We start from the raw sequence: 21,682 nt of genomic DNA, 5'->3' as shown, positions 1-21,682 counted from the left end.
GTGCTCACAAAAAGATTGTGTTTGGCACGTCTTTAAATTATGAATTTACCTTATGTATGATGTAATACAGTATTTTAAAAGTTGTTCAACTGAAGTAAATTAGGGTTTAGCCAAGTTTTGATTTTTGTCATTTTAGATATCTCCCTGGGATTTCTATGCCTTTACCCCAACAAAGCTCTAATAAATGTCTGATAACTTTTTAAAACAAACTTTTGTTGAGCTATTGCTTATTTTTGGAGTTAATAGGAAAAAAACTGACAACATATATCACAACTCTCCAGAGCCCAAAGTGTGCAAAAAATAACATTTTGAGAAGTTGTAATAGAAAATATTTGATTACTTAAAGAATTAAAACTTTGTCATTAAATTAAGCCTCCAATATCTGCTTCAAAATGACTGTGCCACAGGTGTTACATAATCAGTTGTTTTGTGGTTTTAATCTGGAAATATAATATAATATAATATAATATAATATAATATAATATAATATAATATAATATAATATAATATAATATAATATATTTCTGTATATAAGTAAATGGCTTTCAGTAATGTAAGTTGCAAGCAAAGGGTTCACTATGCAGATTATTATGATATTAATACGTTTTTATGCATGACTAAATTAATACAATGTTGCACCACATAAATTCTAAATTCTTTTAGTGACCATCTTGGATTTTAGCACAGATGTAACTTAATAATGACACAAATTATTATGTGTAACCGCTGAAATGCTAACAAAGTTATAATTACTTTTATTAATCTTTTAAAATATAATAGATTTGCCATGTTTGATCAAAATATGGTTCAATGATAAATTAGAGAGATAAAAAAATGGCCAAACCAGCTATTTTTGGCTCATCTGAATGGTACTTACTCATATTTCTATACAGTATGTATGCATTTATAAATGTTGTAAAGTTATATTATAGCAACAAGATCATTTTTTCCTGTTTTTTTTTCCTGAAACCACAGCTTCAGGAACTTTTATATTTATGTTATTGCTGATGTTGCAGATGTTTGAATTAAAAATGGATTTTAGATTATTTAGGCTATTTTAACTGTGTGATGGTGTACAGGTAACACCACGATTACACATTGTTTAGATATAGTTTTGACCTATCTTTAAGGATTTTTGGTACTTTTTATGGAGCCATTTGTATAATTGTAAGAGTCTGTATAATTCCTATGAAAAAATAGAAGTGCTTGGCTGTGCCACAGTTGGGATTTCAGTGATTAAAGCTCTTCCTCTTTTTGCAGTCATGCCTATAATGAATCCTGGGCTTCTTCGGATGAAGCTGCCCATTAACATTCAAACAGAAAATGACGTTGTTGTTACGTTATTAAATTTAACACGTTAAAGATGTCTGACACTTTAAAAAATATTGTCCCGTGTCTTGACAAACAGCCAATCGGATCCTGTGGCTCAGCGCTGGTGAAATTTTTTTGGGTCTACCACTTGACTTTTTTGTTCCATAACCATCAGGATCATTTAAAAAAATGCAAAATGACTGTCTTACTGCGTCTGACCTCAGCAGCGATGGTACGCTGTGAGAGGCCTTGCTTATACCTTCAAAGTCAGTGAGCTTTTTTGCTTTTGCCATCAGGAGGTCTTGAAAGTGAAAAGACTTGACAGAAAATGACATGGAATCCAAATTTTTGCACAGCTTTTGGCTTTTAAAGTCTATGGTCTTAAACCTTTGATCAGCTGAAAAAAAATCATGTTTAAGTGTAAATGCAGTTTTCAATAAAGTCCCTGCTCAAAGGTTTTTGTCTCTTGCGCCGATTCCTTCTTTTAGCATTGTGAAGCTCTACTTAGAACCTTCTTAAGATCCAATAGTGCAAAATGCAAATTCTTGCAATTTTTTAACTGGTCTTAAGATTTTGTGTATATACATATACATATACATATACACTGCTCAAAAAAATAAAGAGAACACTCAATTAACGCATACTAGATCTGAATGAATGAAACATTCTCATTGAATACTTTGTTCTGTATAAAGTTGAATGTGCTGACAACAAAATCACACAAAAGTCATCAACGGGAATCAACTTTATTAACCAATGGAGGCCTGGATTTGGAGCCACAAAATTAAAGTGGAAAAACACACTACAGGCTGATCCAACTTTCATGTAATGTCCTTAAAACAAGTCAAAATGAGGCTCAGTATTGTGTGTTGCCTCCACGTGCCTGTATGACCTCCCTACAACGCCTGGGCATGCTCCTGATGAGGTGGCGGATGGTCTCCTGAGGGATCTCCTCCCAGACCTGGACTAAAGCATCCGCCAACTCCTGGACAGTCTGTGGTGCAATGTGACGTTGGTGGATGGAGCGAGACACAATATCCCAGATGTGCTCAATCGGATTCAGGTCTGGGGAACGGGCGGGCCAGTCCATAGCTTCAATGCCTTCATCTTGCAGGAACTGCTAACACACTCCAGCCACATGAGGTCTAGCATTGTCCTGCATTAGGAGGAACCCAGGGCCAACTGCACCTGCATATGGTCTCACAAGGGGTCTGAGGATCTCATCTCGGTACCTAATGGCAGTCATGCTACCTCTGGCAAGCAGGCGGAGGGCTGTGCGGCCCTCCAAAGAAATGCCACCCTGCACCATTACTGACCCACTGCCAAACCGGTCATGCTGGAGGATGTTGCAGGCCTGCTGGAGGTCATTTTGCAGGGCTCTGGCAGTGCTCCTCCTGTTCCTCCTTGCACAAAGGCAGAGGTAGCGGTCGTGCTGCTGGGTTGTTGCCCTCCTACGGCCTCCTCCACGTCTCCTGGTGTACTGGCCTGTCTCCTGGTAGCGCCTCCAGCCTCTGGACACTACGCTGACAGACACAGCAAACCTTCTTGCCACAGCTCGCATTGATATGCCATCCTGGATGAGCTGCACTACCTGAGCCACTTGTGTGGGTTGTAGAGTCTGTCTCATGCTACCACGAGTGTGAAAGCACCACCAACATTCAAAAGTGACCAAAACATCAGCCAGAAAGCATAGGTACTGAGAAGTGGTCTGTGGTCCCCACCTGCAGAACCACTCCTTTATTGAGTGTGTCTCGCTAATTGCCAATAATTTCCACCTGTTGTCTATTCCATTTGCACAACAGCATGAGAAATTGATTGTCAATCAGTGTACAGTTTGATTTCACAGAAGTTTTATTTACTTGGAGTTATATTGTGTTGTTTAAGTGTTCACTTTATTTTTTTTGAGCAGTGTACATCATGTGGTGGCCTCCAACTCGCACTGGAGAAGTTTGTGTGTATGTGTATGAGAATTAGCTCCTCTAAGTTTGAGCCCATGGTCCTCAGCTGTAAAAGGATGGAGTGCCCACTCTGGGCCAGGGACGAGTTGCTGCCCCAAGTGGAGGAGTTTCAGTATCTCATGGTCTTGTTCTTGAGTGAGGGGAGAGGGCTTGTGATACACTAGCCCAAACTATCCGTCTTACATCCGTATTGCACTATTTGTTTTCTTCATGTGAATTGTAGCTTCTAACTGCGTGTTTTCAACAGGAAAAGCTGTCAAAAAGGCACAAGGTTTTAGCTATGTTTGGTGACAATTAAAACACATCCTTCCTTGTGTTAGACCTTGAACTCATCACTGACTTGAATATGCCTGAGTAAGCACTGGAAATGGTCCAGTCCTATTGTCATGGCCTGTTCAGCTGTGGTGGATTTCTTGTCATTAGTATAAAGTGCGTGGGAAGGAAGGGATTACAAATTAGGTATAAACATTCATGTCACAAGAGCCTTTACTGTGACAAACCTACAAGGGACAGAGTGACAAAAGGCAACCATGAATGTTATTTACTATAATCTGAAAACATCTGAAAAAGATTCCTTAATAAATATGTTAGTTTTGGTTGACATTGTATGTGTTGATATGCAGTCACCCATTACCAGCAGACCCTCATTAAGTCAGAGCTCAGAAGCACAAGTACTTGACATATTATGTCACATCAAACACAATGAATCAGTGTCTTATTAAGGTACTTACAGCATTCACAATTAATCTTAACAGAGGCAGAAGTGATTGAGAAGCAGTGCTTAATCTCATTTAAGAGACCTCAACATATTGATGTAAACTGATTATTTAATCATTTCTGGATAAGAAAACTGCTCATTTTATTGTGTTTATTTTTTTAATTATAGACATTTTGACCCACCTCATTACTTTTCAGTCAATATTTCATTGCCAGTTTTTTTTTTTTTCATGTTGCTTGTTCATTTGAAATCAGTCCAAACTCCCAAGATATTGATAGATAAGATCATTTGTTCAGCAACCTGACAGCAGCTTGAAAATAATTGCTTCAAAAAATTTAAGTAAGCAGCTCTTACAAAGCTTGAAAAACTCCTGAAACATTTGATTATAAAAAGAGTTTCCATTTCAGAAGAGTTTCTGTCTTTTAGGATCACTGGTTCACCATCACCACTCGCTTGGTTCAGCAGCATAATGAACCCTGCACACACTGCCTCTTCATTTCTTTAAGGCACCTCTCATACAGCCTGGTCTGTGATTTCTTGTAGTCTGAAGGTCAGAGAATTGATGGTTTGATGGTCAGTGATGCATGAAGGACTGCAGTTTAACATTACACACAGACATATATTCTCTTTTAGTCTGAAGCAGTTCAAGCAGCGGTTTATGAACTGAGCACAAAGGGAAAATCTTAGCCAGCTGACATGGTTTGTGTTGCTCAAAATGTCTTTTTGATGGCACAGTGTACACTGTGTAGAAAATGTCCTAATCTTTTTGCCTTCATCATGTTGTCTCTTTTTATCTGTTTTGGGTTGAAGTCTGTCCATTGTTGCATGTTTTCTACAAAAAGGGACAGGCTCTTCTGTTCTCTGGACCATCTGTTATATTGTCACCCATGGGAATGCCTGGATTTACCCAACCAATAAATCACGTTGCATCACCAAAACCCAGAAGCGGTGCATGAGTTTGGGAAGCAGCATCCTACAACGGATCATCCGAGTTTTCCGTTTACGCTCTGCTGCACTGTTTGATTGACTGATTGTCTCTTTGTGTTCTTTTCTTTAAACATGATGTTTTCATAGCTTCTCTTTTGCCTTCCTCTTTATTTTCTCTCGTCTTGTTCTTAAGGAAATAGAGCTTGTATTGTTTATTGAGGATGATTAGGTTTGAACAGTCAGGACTGGAACACACCTGTGAAGGTTTTCAGCATCATAATAACCACACTGGCTGCTGAGATCTAGGGGCTCTCTTTAATCTTATCTCAGATGCTGATCCCCAGCTGTCAGTCTGCTGTGTGTTATCTCTGCTCATGTGTTCAACTGCAAGTGAAGCAGTCTTGCATTTTTTTTTTCCCCCCTCATCTTTCTGCAAGCAGGTTTCTTGAACCCACTTTAAAACCTGTAATTTTTTCTCACTTTCTGGTTAGGAACACTTTTTTTTCAGCATATTAAATCCTCTGACAAACTTGCACAGCTGGCATTTTTTGAGATACTGCTACAGCTCAGCACAAAATTCTGGTAGCTATTGCACTGCAAACTGAGGAAATTCATATGACAGTGATAATTTAATGGATCTCCCCGTGGGTCCTCTTGTCTTTCAGCTATACAGAGCCCTGTATATTTGATGGATCACCCCTCAGTTAAGATTGCTTTCTAAAAGCCATCCTAACATCCTCATCTTTTCAGAAAAGATCTTTATAAAAGTGGGGCTCCATATACTGTAAATTAATTATTACTAAGTTTAACACAGCAGAGTGCTTTCTGGATGTCCCATCTCCTCTTCTACCCTTCGAGCTAACTTCACTGGTTTGTTTGTGTGCTTGATCAACAGCACAAGCAGCCCCTTCAATTACAACCCTCAAGGTACAAATTAGTGGTTATTACACTGGGTGGGGAAGCTTCCCATTTTCCACTCCTTCATCTAAATGCATATAAACCATAATTCAAACCTAATGTGGTAATTTCTTGTCTTGTGTTTTATTGTGCTTCATTATATTAGCTGGCTGGTGATGACATACTTGTCCCTGTGGTGTGATGTGTTCCAGACGGCTGCAGCCGTTGAGAGAGAGGGAGAGCGGGAGGGACTGAAAGAAGAGGTGGGACACGTATCTCTTCTCTGTCTCATCGCCTGTGGTCATTGGCTCCTGTGAAAGAGGGGACTTTAATGACAGAGGGGCCCTTTGTGCATGTGACGGCCAGGCAGGCAATGACATTTAGCAGAAGCAACCAGTTAGAACTGATGGCATACTCACATACCAACAACTGTAGCTTGATGCTTTCTATCAGCACCAGGGAGGATTCATCTCGCCCAAAGCATCAGTGTTTTTACACGTGTTACCCATGGGAGGAAAATAGATACAATGGTGTATTAAAATAGTTGCTTTGTGTGCAATTTTTTTTTTTTAGAAACATGGCACAAAGAAGTGTTTTTCCTTCACTTTACAAATGAACCTGAGGGATAAGAATAGAGATCCTGCCATCTGGAGTGTGTTGAGTTTGGTGTTCCAGTATTTGACAGGAAAATCTGTTCATGTTTAGTCTGTGTTAAAATATTTTCAGCTGTTTATCTTGGATCGTGCCCACATTATATTAGATCGACCCGTTCTTCAAACCTCAACTTTCTAGTCTTTCTTTTAGTTTTCACAACTGAATAAACCTTTGATTCTCCCCCTTATGCATTTTTCTTTCTTCAACCTTTGTCCTGCTCAGCTAGTAACAGAGAGCAGAGGGAACGGTAGGCCTGGGTTCCTCTGGTTATATTTAGTAATGAACAGATGCAGTGCACTGGAGTGGAACATACTGCCTCTGCTTGCTTAGCCGTGTGTGCTTGTGTGTTTTTGTGTGTGTGTGTGTGTGTGTGTGTGTGTGTGTGTGTGTGTGTGTGTGTGTGTGTGTGTGTGTGTGTGTGTGACTTTGACTCTGACTCTTCCTTCAAACTCGTTTTCTCATCATGCTCTGCTGACTCTGACTCAGCACAGGAGAACTGGGTCAGGACTGGCCTGCCCATACATTTCTGCATGTTAAACTACCAAAACCAGAGGGCCCAACATTTTTTTTTTTTTTTGTCAGCTGTGTGGTGTTCACTCTGGATAATATTATTCAAAATAATACTACACAGAGCAGCAGTCAGACCGGCCCCCTGAAATGTTCTAGCCTTTAAAAATTGCAGAGAAGGAGGGCGTACATTTTCAAGGTATCAAGCTCTTAAAAATGGATTGTGTAATCAATAGTTGTCAGTGTTTTACAGTTAATCATAGCCTGCTGTGCCACACCAAAATAAAGAGATCAAATCGGAGGCATGTGAAAGTGTTTCTTTGGTTTAAGAGAGTTGGATTTGTTTGCAATGACCATCCTGATGGATTTTTCTTTAAACGAGAAAGTTTTTGAAATATACTTGTACAGTTAAAAAAAAAAGGAAATTGTGTTGAAAAGAAGTAACCTTTAAGATAGCTACTTTCTGCTGCTCCCTTATTCACAAGGGGTCACCACAGCTGGCAGTGCCACATGTTTGATCTGGCACATATTAATGCCAGATGCAACCCCTGAGGGATCTGTGTCTCCTCCCAGAATTGATCGTTCACTATGGAGCCACCTTTGACATGCTTAACATTTTTTAATGTTTGTCATTTTTCATGTTTGACAAAAAAAATTGTCAGATTAGTCAGTAATTATAATAATAAAAAAAAGGCCTAATACAATCCTTTCTTGACCATTCTGTTGTTAGTGTAAGTTGTTCTATTCCTCTTTGTGTCACAATAGAACTGCATTTATGAGATATGGCAGTCCAAAAATATGCAGCGAAATGCAAAACAGAAAGAAAACACTCATGTGGTGATGAGAAATATAAGTCTTTGATCAGCTTTGCTTTGTTGTTGTTGCTGCTGACAGGCAATCTTTGCAGAGCTAAAGTCAGTGTCATTGTTAACTTTTTTACTTAAATCTTCTGCTCATCAAAAATAAAAATGTAACTGAAAACAGATATAAGGAATCTGGATCAATATTACTTGTATTATATGATCCTGTTAAAAAGAATTACTTCTTCTTTTTTTTTTAATCACTTTCACTAGTGGTACAAATACCAGCATTGCCCTCAGAATTCAGCACACCCTGCTTCAGTGCACATTCAAAATTACCTCCAGAACTTCATATCAAATCATACTAAAAACCAGTGAAGTTTTAAGCACAAAGTATTCACCAATAAAAAAAAAAGAAAAAAAAAGGCTGTCATAGATTTCTATAGCATTAATGTAGTACATGCACTTTGTACTATGGGAGCTAAAATCAGCCATATCAACTCCTTTGATAGAATGACTTTTGGTTCATGTTAGCTAATCTAAGTAAGAGAAAACTAAGTGTCCTAAATATTAAGGGAGGGAAAAAAACATTTGCTGAATAAGATGGTGTCACTTGGGCTCCTATCTGGTTTCTCCATAGTCCCACTGAGAGCAGGCTTACAGTGGGAGTAACATGAAAGGAGTTCTGGGTGTGGCTGGTTATGGAGGTAATTATAGGAGGAGCTGGCAGAGGACCAGTCCATAGCTGTATGGCAGACCTATCTGTGATTGTTGTTTGTTTTCTCTCCGCCCCTGCCGCTCTGATTGCAGGGCTCGTAGCTGCTAGTGGTGAACATGTACAGATGACCCTAAATACACTTCTTTTCTGTCTCTGTATGTGCATATGAGTGTGAGGGAGGGACAGAAATCACGTATATGCATTCAGTTCCCATGAGCAAAACTGTGAGGCCCATGTTTAATATCACTACTATCAAGTCTTTGTATCAGCTGTCTGACCAGGATAATGGATGTGTAATAGCTGGAGATTTCAGTTACTTTATCACACCAAGTAAGGCACATCACTGAGAGCAGGAGTATTTGATTAGTTTTGTCTCTTGCATCCCACCCAATGTTAACCTCTCTCAGGCAGCCCCTCCTTACATTACTGGATAATGCAGAGTTAAATGCTCTCATCTGTAACTGGAGAGTCTAATGTTGACTGGCGGGATGTCCTGAGACCCACAGGAAGCTGCTGAAACAATGGAATTTACTGTTTAAGAATCAACATTTCCAGTTCCTTCTCTGTGGCTATTATTTGGAATCAGCAGAGGAAATACAATATTATTTGTCCTCTGGAGGAAATACCATTTCTTTGTTTAAGCTCAGGGTTATCAGCTTGAGATGACTTGAAACTTTCACAGAAACTGATTCAGTCCATGTGTGATTTTGTGCCACTGTCTGTTCTCCAACAGATAGAATTGCAGTCAGAGTGGAGCCTTGTCAGTAAAGCTGTGATTGAGAAGGCTTTCAGGGTTTTTGTAGTTCTGTAGAACAATTCATCTCATCCTGATATAGACAGATACAGATGACCCATCTGCTATCTCCTGTAAGTTACCGGTTAAACAGATGGTTAGTCATAGTGCTGAGTTAGGTTGACCCTGACTGAACAGAACAAAAACTAGTTAAGATTTTATGCCACTTTCCACTCTGTTTCCAGTCTCTGTGCTTAGCAAAGCCAGTCAGCTGCGGGTTTCATCATCACAGACACCAGAGGTATTGATCTTCCAGCTCGTTCAGGAAGAAACTGAATAGGAGTGTGACTCAAAATGTCAAACTATTTCTTTAAAAGACAACACAACAGCAATCCTTAATTTTGAAAGAGCGATGGGTGGCACACCTGGCATATACCCAAATATCTTGACACGGTCACCTTCGTCTAACACCCTCTGTTTGGAAGTGAGTTTTGTCTTAAGCCATAATCCTTCTGTCATCACCACAGGTGCTGCTGCTGCTGTGTGTGTGTGTGTGTGTGTGTGTGTGTGTGTGTGTGTGTGTGTGTGTGTGTGTGTGTGTGTGTGTGTGTGTGTGTGTGTGTGTGTGTGTGTGTGTGTGTGTGTGTGTCCCTCTGCAGGATTGACTGTCCTGCTCTACACATAATAAGGGCAACTTGTCTACCGTTTAACACCTAATCTGTGCCAGCTGCAACTTCCTCTGGAGGAGGAAGGTTTCTCCAGAGGCTTGCTGGTGTTACAGAGTTATCTTTGGGGATGTTTGTGTTTGTTTTGAGTCTGTTTGAATGTAAATAAAAGGGAAAACAAGCATTTAAGGTTTCCAGTGTTGCTATCTCATGATATAATACATATTTTTCTTATAGTAATTGCCACTTGTGGAGTATAAACTGTGCAGCATTCTCTCAGAGAGCAGCTGTAATTTAGGGATTTTTTTTTCTTCTGCTGTGGCCAGAATAAAACTACACCTGCTTGTGTGGTCTTTATCTTGGGATTAAACAGTTGTGTTGAATTTTTTTTTTTTCTAAAAACGTTGCACAAGATTTGTCACACCTTGGTTGCAGACAATTTTTACATGCTGTCCAGCTTGTTTTTAATATTACAAACACCTTGGTGGCAGAGGTGGAAGAATAACTTTGGTCACCAAAGTCAAAGTAGCATCCACCTGTTTGTACTTCTTTTAAAAGAATGATTAATTATATTTTTCTACGAAATAGTCAAATTGCAAAGTTACACATAAGGTGAAAGCACTTTGGTCTAAAGTGTCTACAAGTCTTTTTTTTTTTCTTATTAAAACGCACATAATTAAGATCCACCACTGGGGGGCAGCATCCCATAATGACCACACATGGCTCATGTCATTTGCCGGTTGGCTCTGTGTTGCCGTGGTAACGGAAAGTGTGAAGCAGGCCTGTTGGCTACGGGGATTGGAGACACAGAGGGCAGTGTTGAGCTTTAAGATTGCAGATGAATCCCAATCAGCAGCTGAACAGAGCTTCACACGCACACACACACACCGATGTGGTGGATATTTCCTAAAACTAATGTCGGTCCGGTATAAGCTGCTGGCTACTTTTACATAAAAGTAATCACAAACAGCCACACCACCACTGGTATTTGGATATCTGAGGCTGCGGTTTGCAGCACTAACCACCTGGCGTGTTTATTTCCACAGGCCTGATTGACAGGCAGTAGCAGTGACTCCTAGTGACAACAGCTGCGCTGTGATACTATAGACTGCAGCTGCATTACACAGTCTTGTGCTGATGTTTTAGGCAGCCACAGCCATATGTTTGTGTGCTCTTGTCATCTGGCCAGCATGTTTTAATGCATGAGAGTTTCTTTGGTTTTTTTTTATATCCTCTCCAAATCTCTCTTCTAAAGATGAGCTCTATGATAGCCTCACACATGTCCATCACATAGATGCATTTTGAGTGTATATATCTCTGCTTTCACATTCACTTTAATAAATGTGAGAATGTGTAAATCTCCATCTCTTTAGATGTTTTAAGTGCTCACGCTGCCCCCCCGCCTCCATTTCCAAAATGAGACAGGGATGCATAACTAGATTTAAGGTTATGTAATGCTGACTGGAGGCATGGAGGATGTGTATAATCCACTCTTATTTGGGTTAAATCCATCTCTCTCTCCCGCTCTGTGTCTATCTGTAAGACGACAGGGGCCTCACATCCTCACACATCTCTCTTCTGCCTCATCAAGCTTGGAAAGCACCAATCTCTGTCACACACAGTCTTTTACCAGCCAGCTTCACAAACATCCTAACTCCCAAGAACCATCTCTGGTGTCTCAGATTTTCCCAGATGGAGTGATTTGATTGTTATGAAAACCAAAACTGTTCCCTCCATCTTACAGGATCCATCTTGTCATTTAGAGACAGTTATTTTCACTTACAAACTAATATGACATTTTAAGGGCTACATGTGTTTGTGAAAGACACCTTAAAAAAGTACTGTACACTGTCAGCTACTTAAGCTTACTTTATTACCACTGTTTACCAAAACTAAGGTCTGGAGATTCAGTAGTAATATGCCGTGATCATTTCATATTACAGAAGATAAGAGAGCATTCATATTCTGCATGCTAAACCAGTAACTGTATGTGACCTTTGAGTAAAACATCTCACATTACTGTTGCAGATTCTTATTTGTTATTTAACTAATTCACTGGCAAATTGTCTCACTTCAAATTCTTAGCTATCCAAGCAGTTTTGCTCTGTGGATGGTAATGTTAGTCAGTCAGTCATGAACTAAAAGATGGACTGACATGTCATTTAGCACAGACATTTATTTTACCCAGAGAATGAATGATACTTTTTTCCTATAACTGCACCACAACTTTCTGTCACGTTTCCCTCAGGATGAATCAAGCTGAGGCTACAGCTGCATCCACACAGAAAGCTGACCAACAGTGATGCGGCAACAGGAGACAACTGAAAGTCAATGACTTTTGGCACCTTCAAGCGACTATGAACAAAAAAATCCACTTTCTTCAAATGTTCTCAACTTTAATGCATGAGAAGTGAATTGCTTCCTGTGTGAATGCCCGATAAGGCTTTTGCTTTTTTTCATATAATATTTCAATTTGATACTTTATCAATTTTGGGGTGGCTGTAGTTCAGGAGGTAGAGCAGGTGACCTACTAATCGGAAGGTTGGCGGTTTGATTCCTGGCTGCTCCAGCCTGCATGTCAAAGTATCCTTGGGCAAGATACTGAACCCCAAGTTGCTCTCTGACACAAGATCAGTGTTAGACAATAAGCATTTAGCTTAGTTACACATGGAAGTGCTTGGGTGTAAACATGTTCTATAAGTGCTTTGAGTGCTCAGTTAGAGTAGAAAAGCACTATATAAGAACTAGTCCATTTACTTTATATTCCCAAATACAAATTACAGCGGTTGAGACATTTGCCTAATAAGTGAAATATCCCTGGTTCAATCCTGGAAGAAGACACAAATCCTTTCGGGTTGCATCAGGAAGGGCATCCAGGGTAAAAAAAAATCTGCTAGAGCAAGCATGCAGAGCTAACCGCTGTGGGTATCGGTTGTGAATAAGGGAGCAGCTGAAAGTGGCCTATACTGCCAAATATGCACAAAACTAATAACTCTGCTCAGCTGAACTGTTACACCACAATTCTGTTTAGTGTTAATCATAGGCTGTATATAAAAGATTGATGTGACCCAGTGATTTGTTAACTCAGCATTTTAAAGCAGCAACATTAGAATTTTGGTTGTTGTCATGCTGTTTTTATGAAGTATCTATACTTCAATATTCAGAATTAGAAATGGTAAGTAATTAGCCAAAGCCTTAATTACACAGCCAGGAGAGCACTCGATGTCCAGCTGGCAACTGAAAATCCTTGAGACCTTCAGCAACCGCTAAACAACTGAAATTTCAGTTTTCATTGACTGGCATCAGGAAATTAAATGTAGGATTTGCATTAACATAATAAATTTGCTACTGCTGATTATACTGATAGATTTCTGTATGATATAAAAGAGCAAACATGTGCATGCAACAAAATTTTTAATGCTGTAACATGTGCCTTTTTTAAAGATAAAAATTAAAAAACAACAGCATTATAAAGAGTGTATTTAGGGGAGACAGCAAGTTGTGGATTAGCAGATGCTGTGTGAGGATGTCCAGCACATTCCCAGTAACAATATGACGCTCTTATTGTACACAATACAAGGATCTCCATTCAGCACGTGGTGAAATGAACAATTCAGCATGTCCATTGTTCAAAAAATCTGTGGAACACTGCAGCGCCGTCGTCACAGAGATATTATCTCCACTTTCTACACCACATTTAGTTGTTTTTGTTGTGTTTTTAAGCTTTGCCTTTGTTTGTGTCACATGCTGCTGGAAAACCACTTTAAATAGGTCAAGAAAAAAAAACGGTGTTTTATTTTTTATTTTTTTGGTAAATCGCTAAACATGAAAGAAATTGAAAAGATTCTTAGGCTCTTTTTTTTTTTTTTTTCACCGTAATGAAAATGTATCAGAAACTGTGATGCAGCTAATATGTATCAAATCAAACCATGAATTTTCCATCTCTCTGGTTCTAAGAGGAACTTATTTTGTTAAAGATCTGGATATAAATATTTTTTTTCCAATTTGATATATAGAGGGCTGCATTTTCACCACCATAACATCTGCTTATTTATTTTGCACAGCAGCATCTGTGATAAAAAAAAAAATAAAAAAAATCCAGGTAGAGTATAAATAAACAGCATGTGAACTGTACACACACACACACACACACTCACATGCACGCGCTACAGTGGTGCAGTGGTAATCTGTGATCCACATGGCTGTAATCCTCATAAATATTGAATATTTGATGACTTTCTCATTGATGGAGCATGACACCTAGGCGGCCCACCCTCTGTTAACTATAACACCCATGGGAGGGGGGGGTGTTCTTGACAGCGGTCTTATCTCAGGGAAAGCATCTGCACCAGCAAAACTGACAAGACAGAAAAGGCACCCACTAATGTATGTGTAGCATATCTTATTTTAGATGAGGTGCTGTTTGTATAAATCAAATTGCTACAGATGAAAATAGCAAAGGATGCACTGATTGGAAAAAATGTCTGTATGGGTTAAAGCTGTGTGTGTGTGTGTGTGTGTGTGTGTGTGTGTGTGTGTGTGTGTGAGACATGCGCTTGCATGTCTGAGAGAGTATGCTGTTGTATCTGTTTTTCCTTTTACAATCTGACTTCTGCTTGCCTAGCAGGGACTGTAATGATGGTCGTCAGCACTGGCTGGTTGCTAGGTAACAATTACCTGACTGTGCTTGTGCTGAATTACACGGTGGGCTGTGTGTGTGTGTGTGTGTGTGTGTGTGTGTGTGTGTGTGTGTGTGTGTGTGTGTGTGTGTGTGTGTGTGTGTGTGTACAACAAAGATAGAACAAAGTAGAATCCCAACCACTGTCTCCAGTTTGGGGGCAGAAAACACCCCAAAGCAAAATCACTAAAATATCGTTTGCTCAGCAGTGTTTCTGAATCTTAACTTTTAGCTTAATATCACCTTATATTTTAAGATTGTTTTCATGGCGCTTCAAATTTATGTGTAACAAATTGTGTTGGAACTGTAATCTCATTCGGTGTAACCCCGAATCCTGTTTGGTTTAGATGTGTTTTTTGTTACTCTGATATAAGGAGCTTAATTCTCTGTGCCTCACACTTCAGTGTTGCTTGAGTGTTTATAGTCATGTCCAAGGAGAGGGCGGAGAGGTGGATGTGAAGCAGGGGCAGATGATGATGTCACATTGGGCCACACCTCAGAGCAGATGACTGGTACTCCTCTGCTTTAAGAGCATTTTTTTTAAACCTCTCATGCTTTTTGATCTTGCTCCTAGTTTCTTTTTTTTCCCCACCTTCCTCCAAAACTGCAAAAACCTTTCTGCTGCCTTCCTGGCTTAGAATTCACCAACCTGAAATACCCTTTACTGAAACCCTTTAAAAGAAAATTTGATAGGTTTTTTTATACTCTTCAGTGAGTTAGGTGAGATCTAAGCTACTCACTTAGTTAAATGTTAAACTGGACCCAGAAACAGTTACACATACAGTTAAAATTTTAACTACAAATAGATGCTTTTACCATTTACTGTTCATGGAAGCAGTGCTTGGCAGAAATTACCAGTACATTTTCATTTTTTAATGCAGTGTTGTTGGTTTTTTTAACAGTGTAGCTTAGAAAAATAAACTAGGGAGTTTTCAGGTTACCTCTTATCTTCTTATTTCACTTGGTACATTTTTTTTCCTACATATTAAACAAATTTATTAGGGCAAGAAGTGGAGTTCACCAGTCTATCGCAGAGCTATCCTGAAGAACCCATAGTTGTTCAGGATAGCTCACAGAAAATTATTAAATTATTATTTAATAATTATCTTTTGTTATCTCTACCATGGTGAAAAAACTTTATTTTACATGTCCAGAGAATGTAGCTGTGGTCTATTCATTCCTCTTTTATCTTGCACCTGTTGATCTTTAAAAGCTGATGAGGGAGGTCTGGATGAACACTTAACTGTCTTCAGGATCATGTTGCTCTGCAAAGCTAAGAATTTAAAGAATTTGATCAAATCTGTCTACCTTTTCGATATATTTTGTTTCATATCGTAATATGTTATGTTACAGGAGCTAAAAATGGGCTCTTTTTTGTTTCTCTGCAGCATTAAATTCCTTCCAAGTCCAGCTGTAAAGTAAACACTACCTACCCAGTAAGGACACTGACCCTGGCATCCTGAAGCACAGAGCCAGGAGATACTCCTCTACTATGAACTGAGGCCGACAGGAGGCCATGGCACCTCCCCCAAAAACTGCTTGCCAGCTCTCCCAGACATGGATGATATATTTGGAGATCATTAAATGGTCCTAAATGAGACCCTGGCGTGAGAGTGAGCTCTGACCATCTGGCCCCATTGTGAGCGCCGGAGCTCTGTTCAAACTCAGCCAGCAGCATCCTCACGCCTGATTGGATGGTTGATGAGTGTGCCTGAATATTCCAACCAATCGGAGACTCTTTTAAACAATTATCCAAGCCTGGATAATACTGTGTGTGTTTCTCTGCTGTACTCAAACTGTTGACATGGCCTTAGCCCTTCCTTTACATTTGCCCATAGTAATTTTCTTTATGTTTCATGTAATAAGTAATTTTCATTTAATGTCTGAGGAAGAAAAAAAAAAAGCCTTTGTGGTGCTCCGTCAATGATTGAACGATGGAAATGTCGTGGCCTTTCATGACATTACTTGAGGTTGAATGAAAACATGTCAGCAGTGAAAAGATGTCCTTTTTTTGAGGTTTATTTACTTGAGCTCTTTTTGCCTGTCCGTGTTTTCCAGGTCACAAGCTCAACAAGGATCTGAAGCACTACCTGAGCTTGAGGTTTCAGAAGTCTTCTCCTGACCACGAACTGCAGAAGACAATCCGAGCCAACCTGTATCGTCATGCTGTGCCTTGTGAGTATTTTTCTTCTCTTCACATGATTTCTTCATCCTTGTTTTAATGACCCACTGTTTTATGGCTTATTTACTGACGGTTTTTATTTCTTTTTAATTGAATTCTTTTCTTTTCCTTATAAATTATCCTGTTACTCTTTATGTCCTTGTCATCATCTAAATTTCTCACAAGCTTTGCTTCTAATGAGGGAAAAGAGAAACATACATTTTCCAAACACCCTCGCTGTCACTTTTCTTATTACTGCCCATTAAAGCCACTTGTGTTGACCACGCCAGAGCGCCATTTTTGCAGCTGTCTCACATCACTGTGAAAGATACAAAAAGCGTGGCTCAAGCCAAACACCCCACTCTGTGCCAGACTCCACAGCTGGGCTCAGTTACGTCACAAACAATTGGATATGCGGCTGGGTGACACAGCCCAGCTTTACTCAGTTCATTTTCCTACTGTACTCATGTCATGTTTGTGTTTCCAAAGCGTTCTGCTTGAATTGTGTTGGCCACGAGACTCGAGGCCTTAAGCATTTCAGCGATGCAGCACAGTAAATGTGTTTAGCTTGCGTGTGTCTTTTAATGTGTTTCCCCTTGAGAAATCTATCTGATTATCATATTTACAGACATTAATTAACCAGGCAAAAAAGGGATCAGCATTACCAGGGCCACTTATCCCTGTTCCTCTGAAATGGGACTTGGTGTTGGTTTGCATTTGTTTGCATTGCAGTGCTTCCTAATAAAATGTGGCTTCTAGTCTAATGGATTTTTTTCCCCACTCTGCATCATTCTCTTGTTCTTTGCTTTCTCACTCGTTGCCCCTCAGTCTCTGGGTATCTATCCTTCTCTTGCATTCAGCCATGTGACTGGTAAATCCGCCTCTTTGAGCCTCACCCGGTGCCCCGCCTGGGATTATGATGTTCTGATATATTGAAAATAGATTCCTGTCCGATTATGTGATGAGTATGTTGGGCTCTTGCAAAGTTCATCGTATGATGGAGAGGCCCCTGCGTGCTAGGACTGTGTTGACATAAACATCAAAACAAAAAAAGAAACAACAGGAGAGTAATTACAAAGTGATGCCGCTGCAAGGTGGTCTGAGAGAGGCCCAGATGATTGAATTTTTTTGCTATTTTTCTGACTATTTGCTATTTCCCCTGAGAAATCATGGATACATATACTGTACCTTCTTCAGAATATTAAAAAAAATGTTAAGATAAATAGATAAATCTATAAAATATTTAACATGAGTGAAATGCTAATGTAACAGCTTCAGCATCTAAAAAAGGTAAGTCACATATACTGTAGTCACAGCTCCGTGTCTCTAAAAGTCAGGCCATAAATGATGAGTGATGAGTCCCAAGTACTTATTTTTTTGGGACCAGAGACCAAAAAAGTTGGGATTCCCTTGGTTTTTAGAGATAACTGTCAGCAGATTCAGTGAAACCTTTTAAATTGTCTTTAAGAGTAAGAAGTTAAGTGTGCCTTTATTAAGAGGTTGAATTTTTATAATAGTTGACTGGTAAAAGCTACAGAGGAAATGTGTCAGTGCAACTGAAGAGTCATCATGAGCCACTTTAGGTTATGTTAAATCTATAAAGTCAGCGAGGAGTGAGATGTTTCTCTCAAAGACCCTCTTTGTTTTCAGAGCTGTTACACTGTCTACATGCTTAGACTTCCGATAAAGTGTGTAAATGATCAGCCATTAACATAAAAGACAGTCCTGTACAACAAGCTTCTACATAACTAAACTTCCCTGTTAACATGACTTAGTATCAGTGTCAGGAACCAAACAATAAAGCATATTGTTGCTACTTCATCCTGATTTTGATTTTTCAACTAACATTACATAAATGGAGTTACTTGGCTTTAATGTGTGGAGGTAAAGTTATGGAGGTAAAGTTATGGAGTTGTAAAAACAAGATGATGCCCGGGTGGCTTAGTGGTGAAGCCGCGGTGCAGGCTCGAGTCCCGGCCTGTCGCCAGCTTGCCCGCGTGTCCTCCCCCGTGTCTTTCCCCCATTTCCTGTCTCTCTCCACTACAGATTAAAAAAAAGCCGCTGCGGCCAAAAATGGGGGAAAAAACAAAACAAGATGATGTAGGCTTCAATAAGGAAGCTGGATAAATATTAACTTATAACTAAGGAGAAGGGGCGGGATTAAATAAGTATGTATTTCTTCCCACTCCTTTTTGATATGTAAACTGAATGAGAATAGGAGAGTGATACTGGAGTGTATTTTGCTTTATTTGGTATATTTCTTGCCTCTCTTCATTTTCTTAAATTATTTTCTGTGTATTGTTACATGATCTAAATAAATTCAAATTGAAATAAAAAATGGGGACAAAGGTGTAAAAAGTAATTTTTTAATACATTTTAATTGAATAAAAAATTATAAGAATGGTCATAAAATTGAAAATGGTGTAAGAAAAGTAGCTACTACACAGGGCCTGACTCAAAATGAGGTAAACAAAACAAAAAAACACAACTAAGGTTAATTTAACATAACTCCCATAGCTCCCATATTAGGAAACAGGTAATATCAATGTGTCACGTTATGTTTGTGTGAAAGATAGCCAACTAGCAAAAACACTAACACTGAAGGTCATTATGCTGCTAGTAACATCATTCAGCATGACCGGTTTGGTGGTGGGTTAGTGATGATCTGGGCACATATATCCATGAAGGGGCTCACAGACCTCTGCAGGCTAGGCAACGGCACAATAGGTTATCAGGATTAATCTGTAGACCCATTGTCAGAGCCTACACTGGTACAGTGGGTCCTGGGTTGCTCCTGGTGTGCGACAATGCCTCGCCTCATGTGGTGAGAATATCCAGGCAGTTCCTGAAGGATGAAGGAATTGATACTATTGACTGGCCCTCCTGCTCGCCTGACCTAAATCCAACAGAACACCTCTGGGACATTATGTTTTGGTCCATCCGATGCCGCCAGGTTACACCTCAGACTATCCAGGCTTGCATACAAACATGTGGGGGCCATACAAACTACTGAGTACCATTTTGAGTTACTGCAATAAAATTTTAGCAAAATGAACTAGCCTGCTGCATAATTTTTTCACTTTGATTTTCAGGGTGTCCTTGAATTCAGGTCTCTGTAGGTTGATGTGGCATCCTTTGATTCATAACATATTACCCAGTCCATATCAGTATAGATATCAGCATAATTTTTTTCCATTAAAAAAAAAAAAGATGTGTTTTCAAAGTTCAAACTATGAATGTGACATAGTTGTTGGTGCCAGATGGGCTGGTCTGAATATTTCAGAAACTGTTGATCTACTGGAATTTTCCTGCACAACCTTCTCTAAGGTTTACAAAGAAACATTGGAAAAACATAAAATATCCAGCAAGTGGCTGTTCTCTGGGTGAAAATGTCTTGTTGATGCCAGAGGTCAGAGGAGAATGTAAAAGTATGCAGAAAAGCATATCTAAATGCATAGCACCTCAAACCTCAAAGCAAATGGGCTACAGCAGCAGAAGACCACCATGTATATATAAGACTGAAGGCCGGACAGTCCTGATTCCCAAGGATCCCCAGAAGGGACCAGTCCCATACAACTAACGGCGAAGAACCTGCCTCAGCACAACATGGAAACTCCTGTCAGGCATCATAGCAGCTATAGGGCAGAGAGATAGAGCATACAAGCATACAAGAAAGCCTATGACTTAATGCCTCACACATGTATCCTGGAATGCCTAGACCTATACAAGATCAACAGTTAAAGCCTTCATGAGGAACTCAGTGGGGATGTAGAGAACAACACTTGAGGCTAACTTCAAGCCAAATGCACAAGTTACCATAAAGTGCAGGATTTACCAAGGAGATGCTCTGTCCCCACTGCTGTTCGGCATAGGTCTGAACCCCCTCAGCCAGATCGCTGACAAGTCAGGTTACGGATGCTGACTACAGAATAGAGCAAACATCAGCCACCTCCTCTACATGGATGACATCAAACTGTATGCCTGAACAAGACATTGATCACTGATCCACACCACTAGAATCTACAGCAATGACACTGGAACGTCATTCGGACTGGAGAAGTGAAGTCGGATGGTAACAAAGAGAGGGAAGGTAGTCACAACCGAAGGGATTGCACTACCAGAAGACAACATTGCAGACATTGAGGACAACTGCAAATACCTTGGAAGCCCACAGGCAAATTGGAACCATGAAGAGGCCACTTGGAAAGCTGCAACTGCCAGCTACCTGCAGAGAGTAAGGCAATGCCTGAGGAGTCAGCTGAATGGAAAGAACAAGATCTGGGCAATCAGCACCTATGCCCTGCCAGTTGTCAGATACCCTGCTGGGGTAATATGCTGGCCAAAGGAGGAGATAGAAGCCACTGACATCAAGACAAGAAAGCTCCTTACCATGCATGGAGGGTTTCACCCCAAATCCAGCACCCTGAGACTGTACGCTAAGCAGAAGCAAAGAGTCCGAGGACTAGTGAGTGTCAGAACCACTATTTTGGATGAAACAACAAAGATCCATGAATACATCAGGAAGATAGCCACAAAGGATCGTGTGCTTAGTGAGTACCTCAGGCAGCAGAAACCTGAGAAAGAAGAGGAAGGACAGGCGACATGGCATGTTCCACCAGCAGATAGAACAAGTGGCTGATATCAAAAAATCCAACCAATGGCTGACAAAGCTAGACTGAAAGACAGCACGACGGCACTAATCATGGCAGGAACAAGCACTCAGCACAGATGCTACCAGGCTGGGCATACATAGACACCATAACCAAGTGGTTGGCACAGTACGCAGGAACATTGCTGCCCAGTACGGCCTGGAAGTCCTGAGGTCAAAATGGGATATGTCCCAAAGGTGGCTGAGTATGACTGCGCTAACCACCCTGTGGGACTTCCAGATACAGACGAAGAAACTGGTGATGACTAACCAACTGGACAAGCAGAGGAAGAAAGCTGTAGTGATA

General features: G+C 40.0%; 1 protein-coding gene across 12 annotated transcripts in view; it reads left to right on the top strand.

The window, feature by feature from the left end:
* Positions 1-21,682, top strand: part of LOC115782448 (membrane-associated guanylate kinase, WW and PDZ domain-containing protein 1-like) — a 96,550-nt gene that overhangs the window by 13,854 nt on the left and 61,014 nt on the right. For all 12 annotated transcript variants that reach the window (XM_030732611.1, XM_030732610.1, XM_030732606.1 and 9 more), the window contains exon 2: positions 16,625-16,741. In XM_030732611.1, the coding sequence (XP_030588471.1) occupies positions 16,625-16,741 (117 nt within the window). The remainder of the gene's footprint in view (positions 1-16,624; positions 16,742-21,682) is intronic.

The sequence above is a fragment of the Archocentrus centrarchus genome, chromosome 7, assembly GCF_007364275.1.
Source record: "Archocentrus centrarchus isolate MPI-CPG fArcCen1 chromosome 7, fArcCen1, whole genome shotgun sequence".
Taxonomy (NCBI): Eukaryota; Metazoa; Chordata; class Actinopteri; order Cichliformes; family Cichlidae; genus Archocentrus; species Archocentrus centrarchus.
The sequence above is the reverse complement of the archived record's forward strand: the minus strand, read 5'-3'. Positions and strand labels throughout refer to the sequence as shown.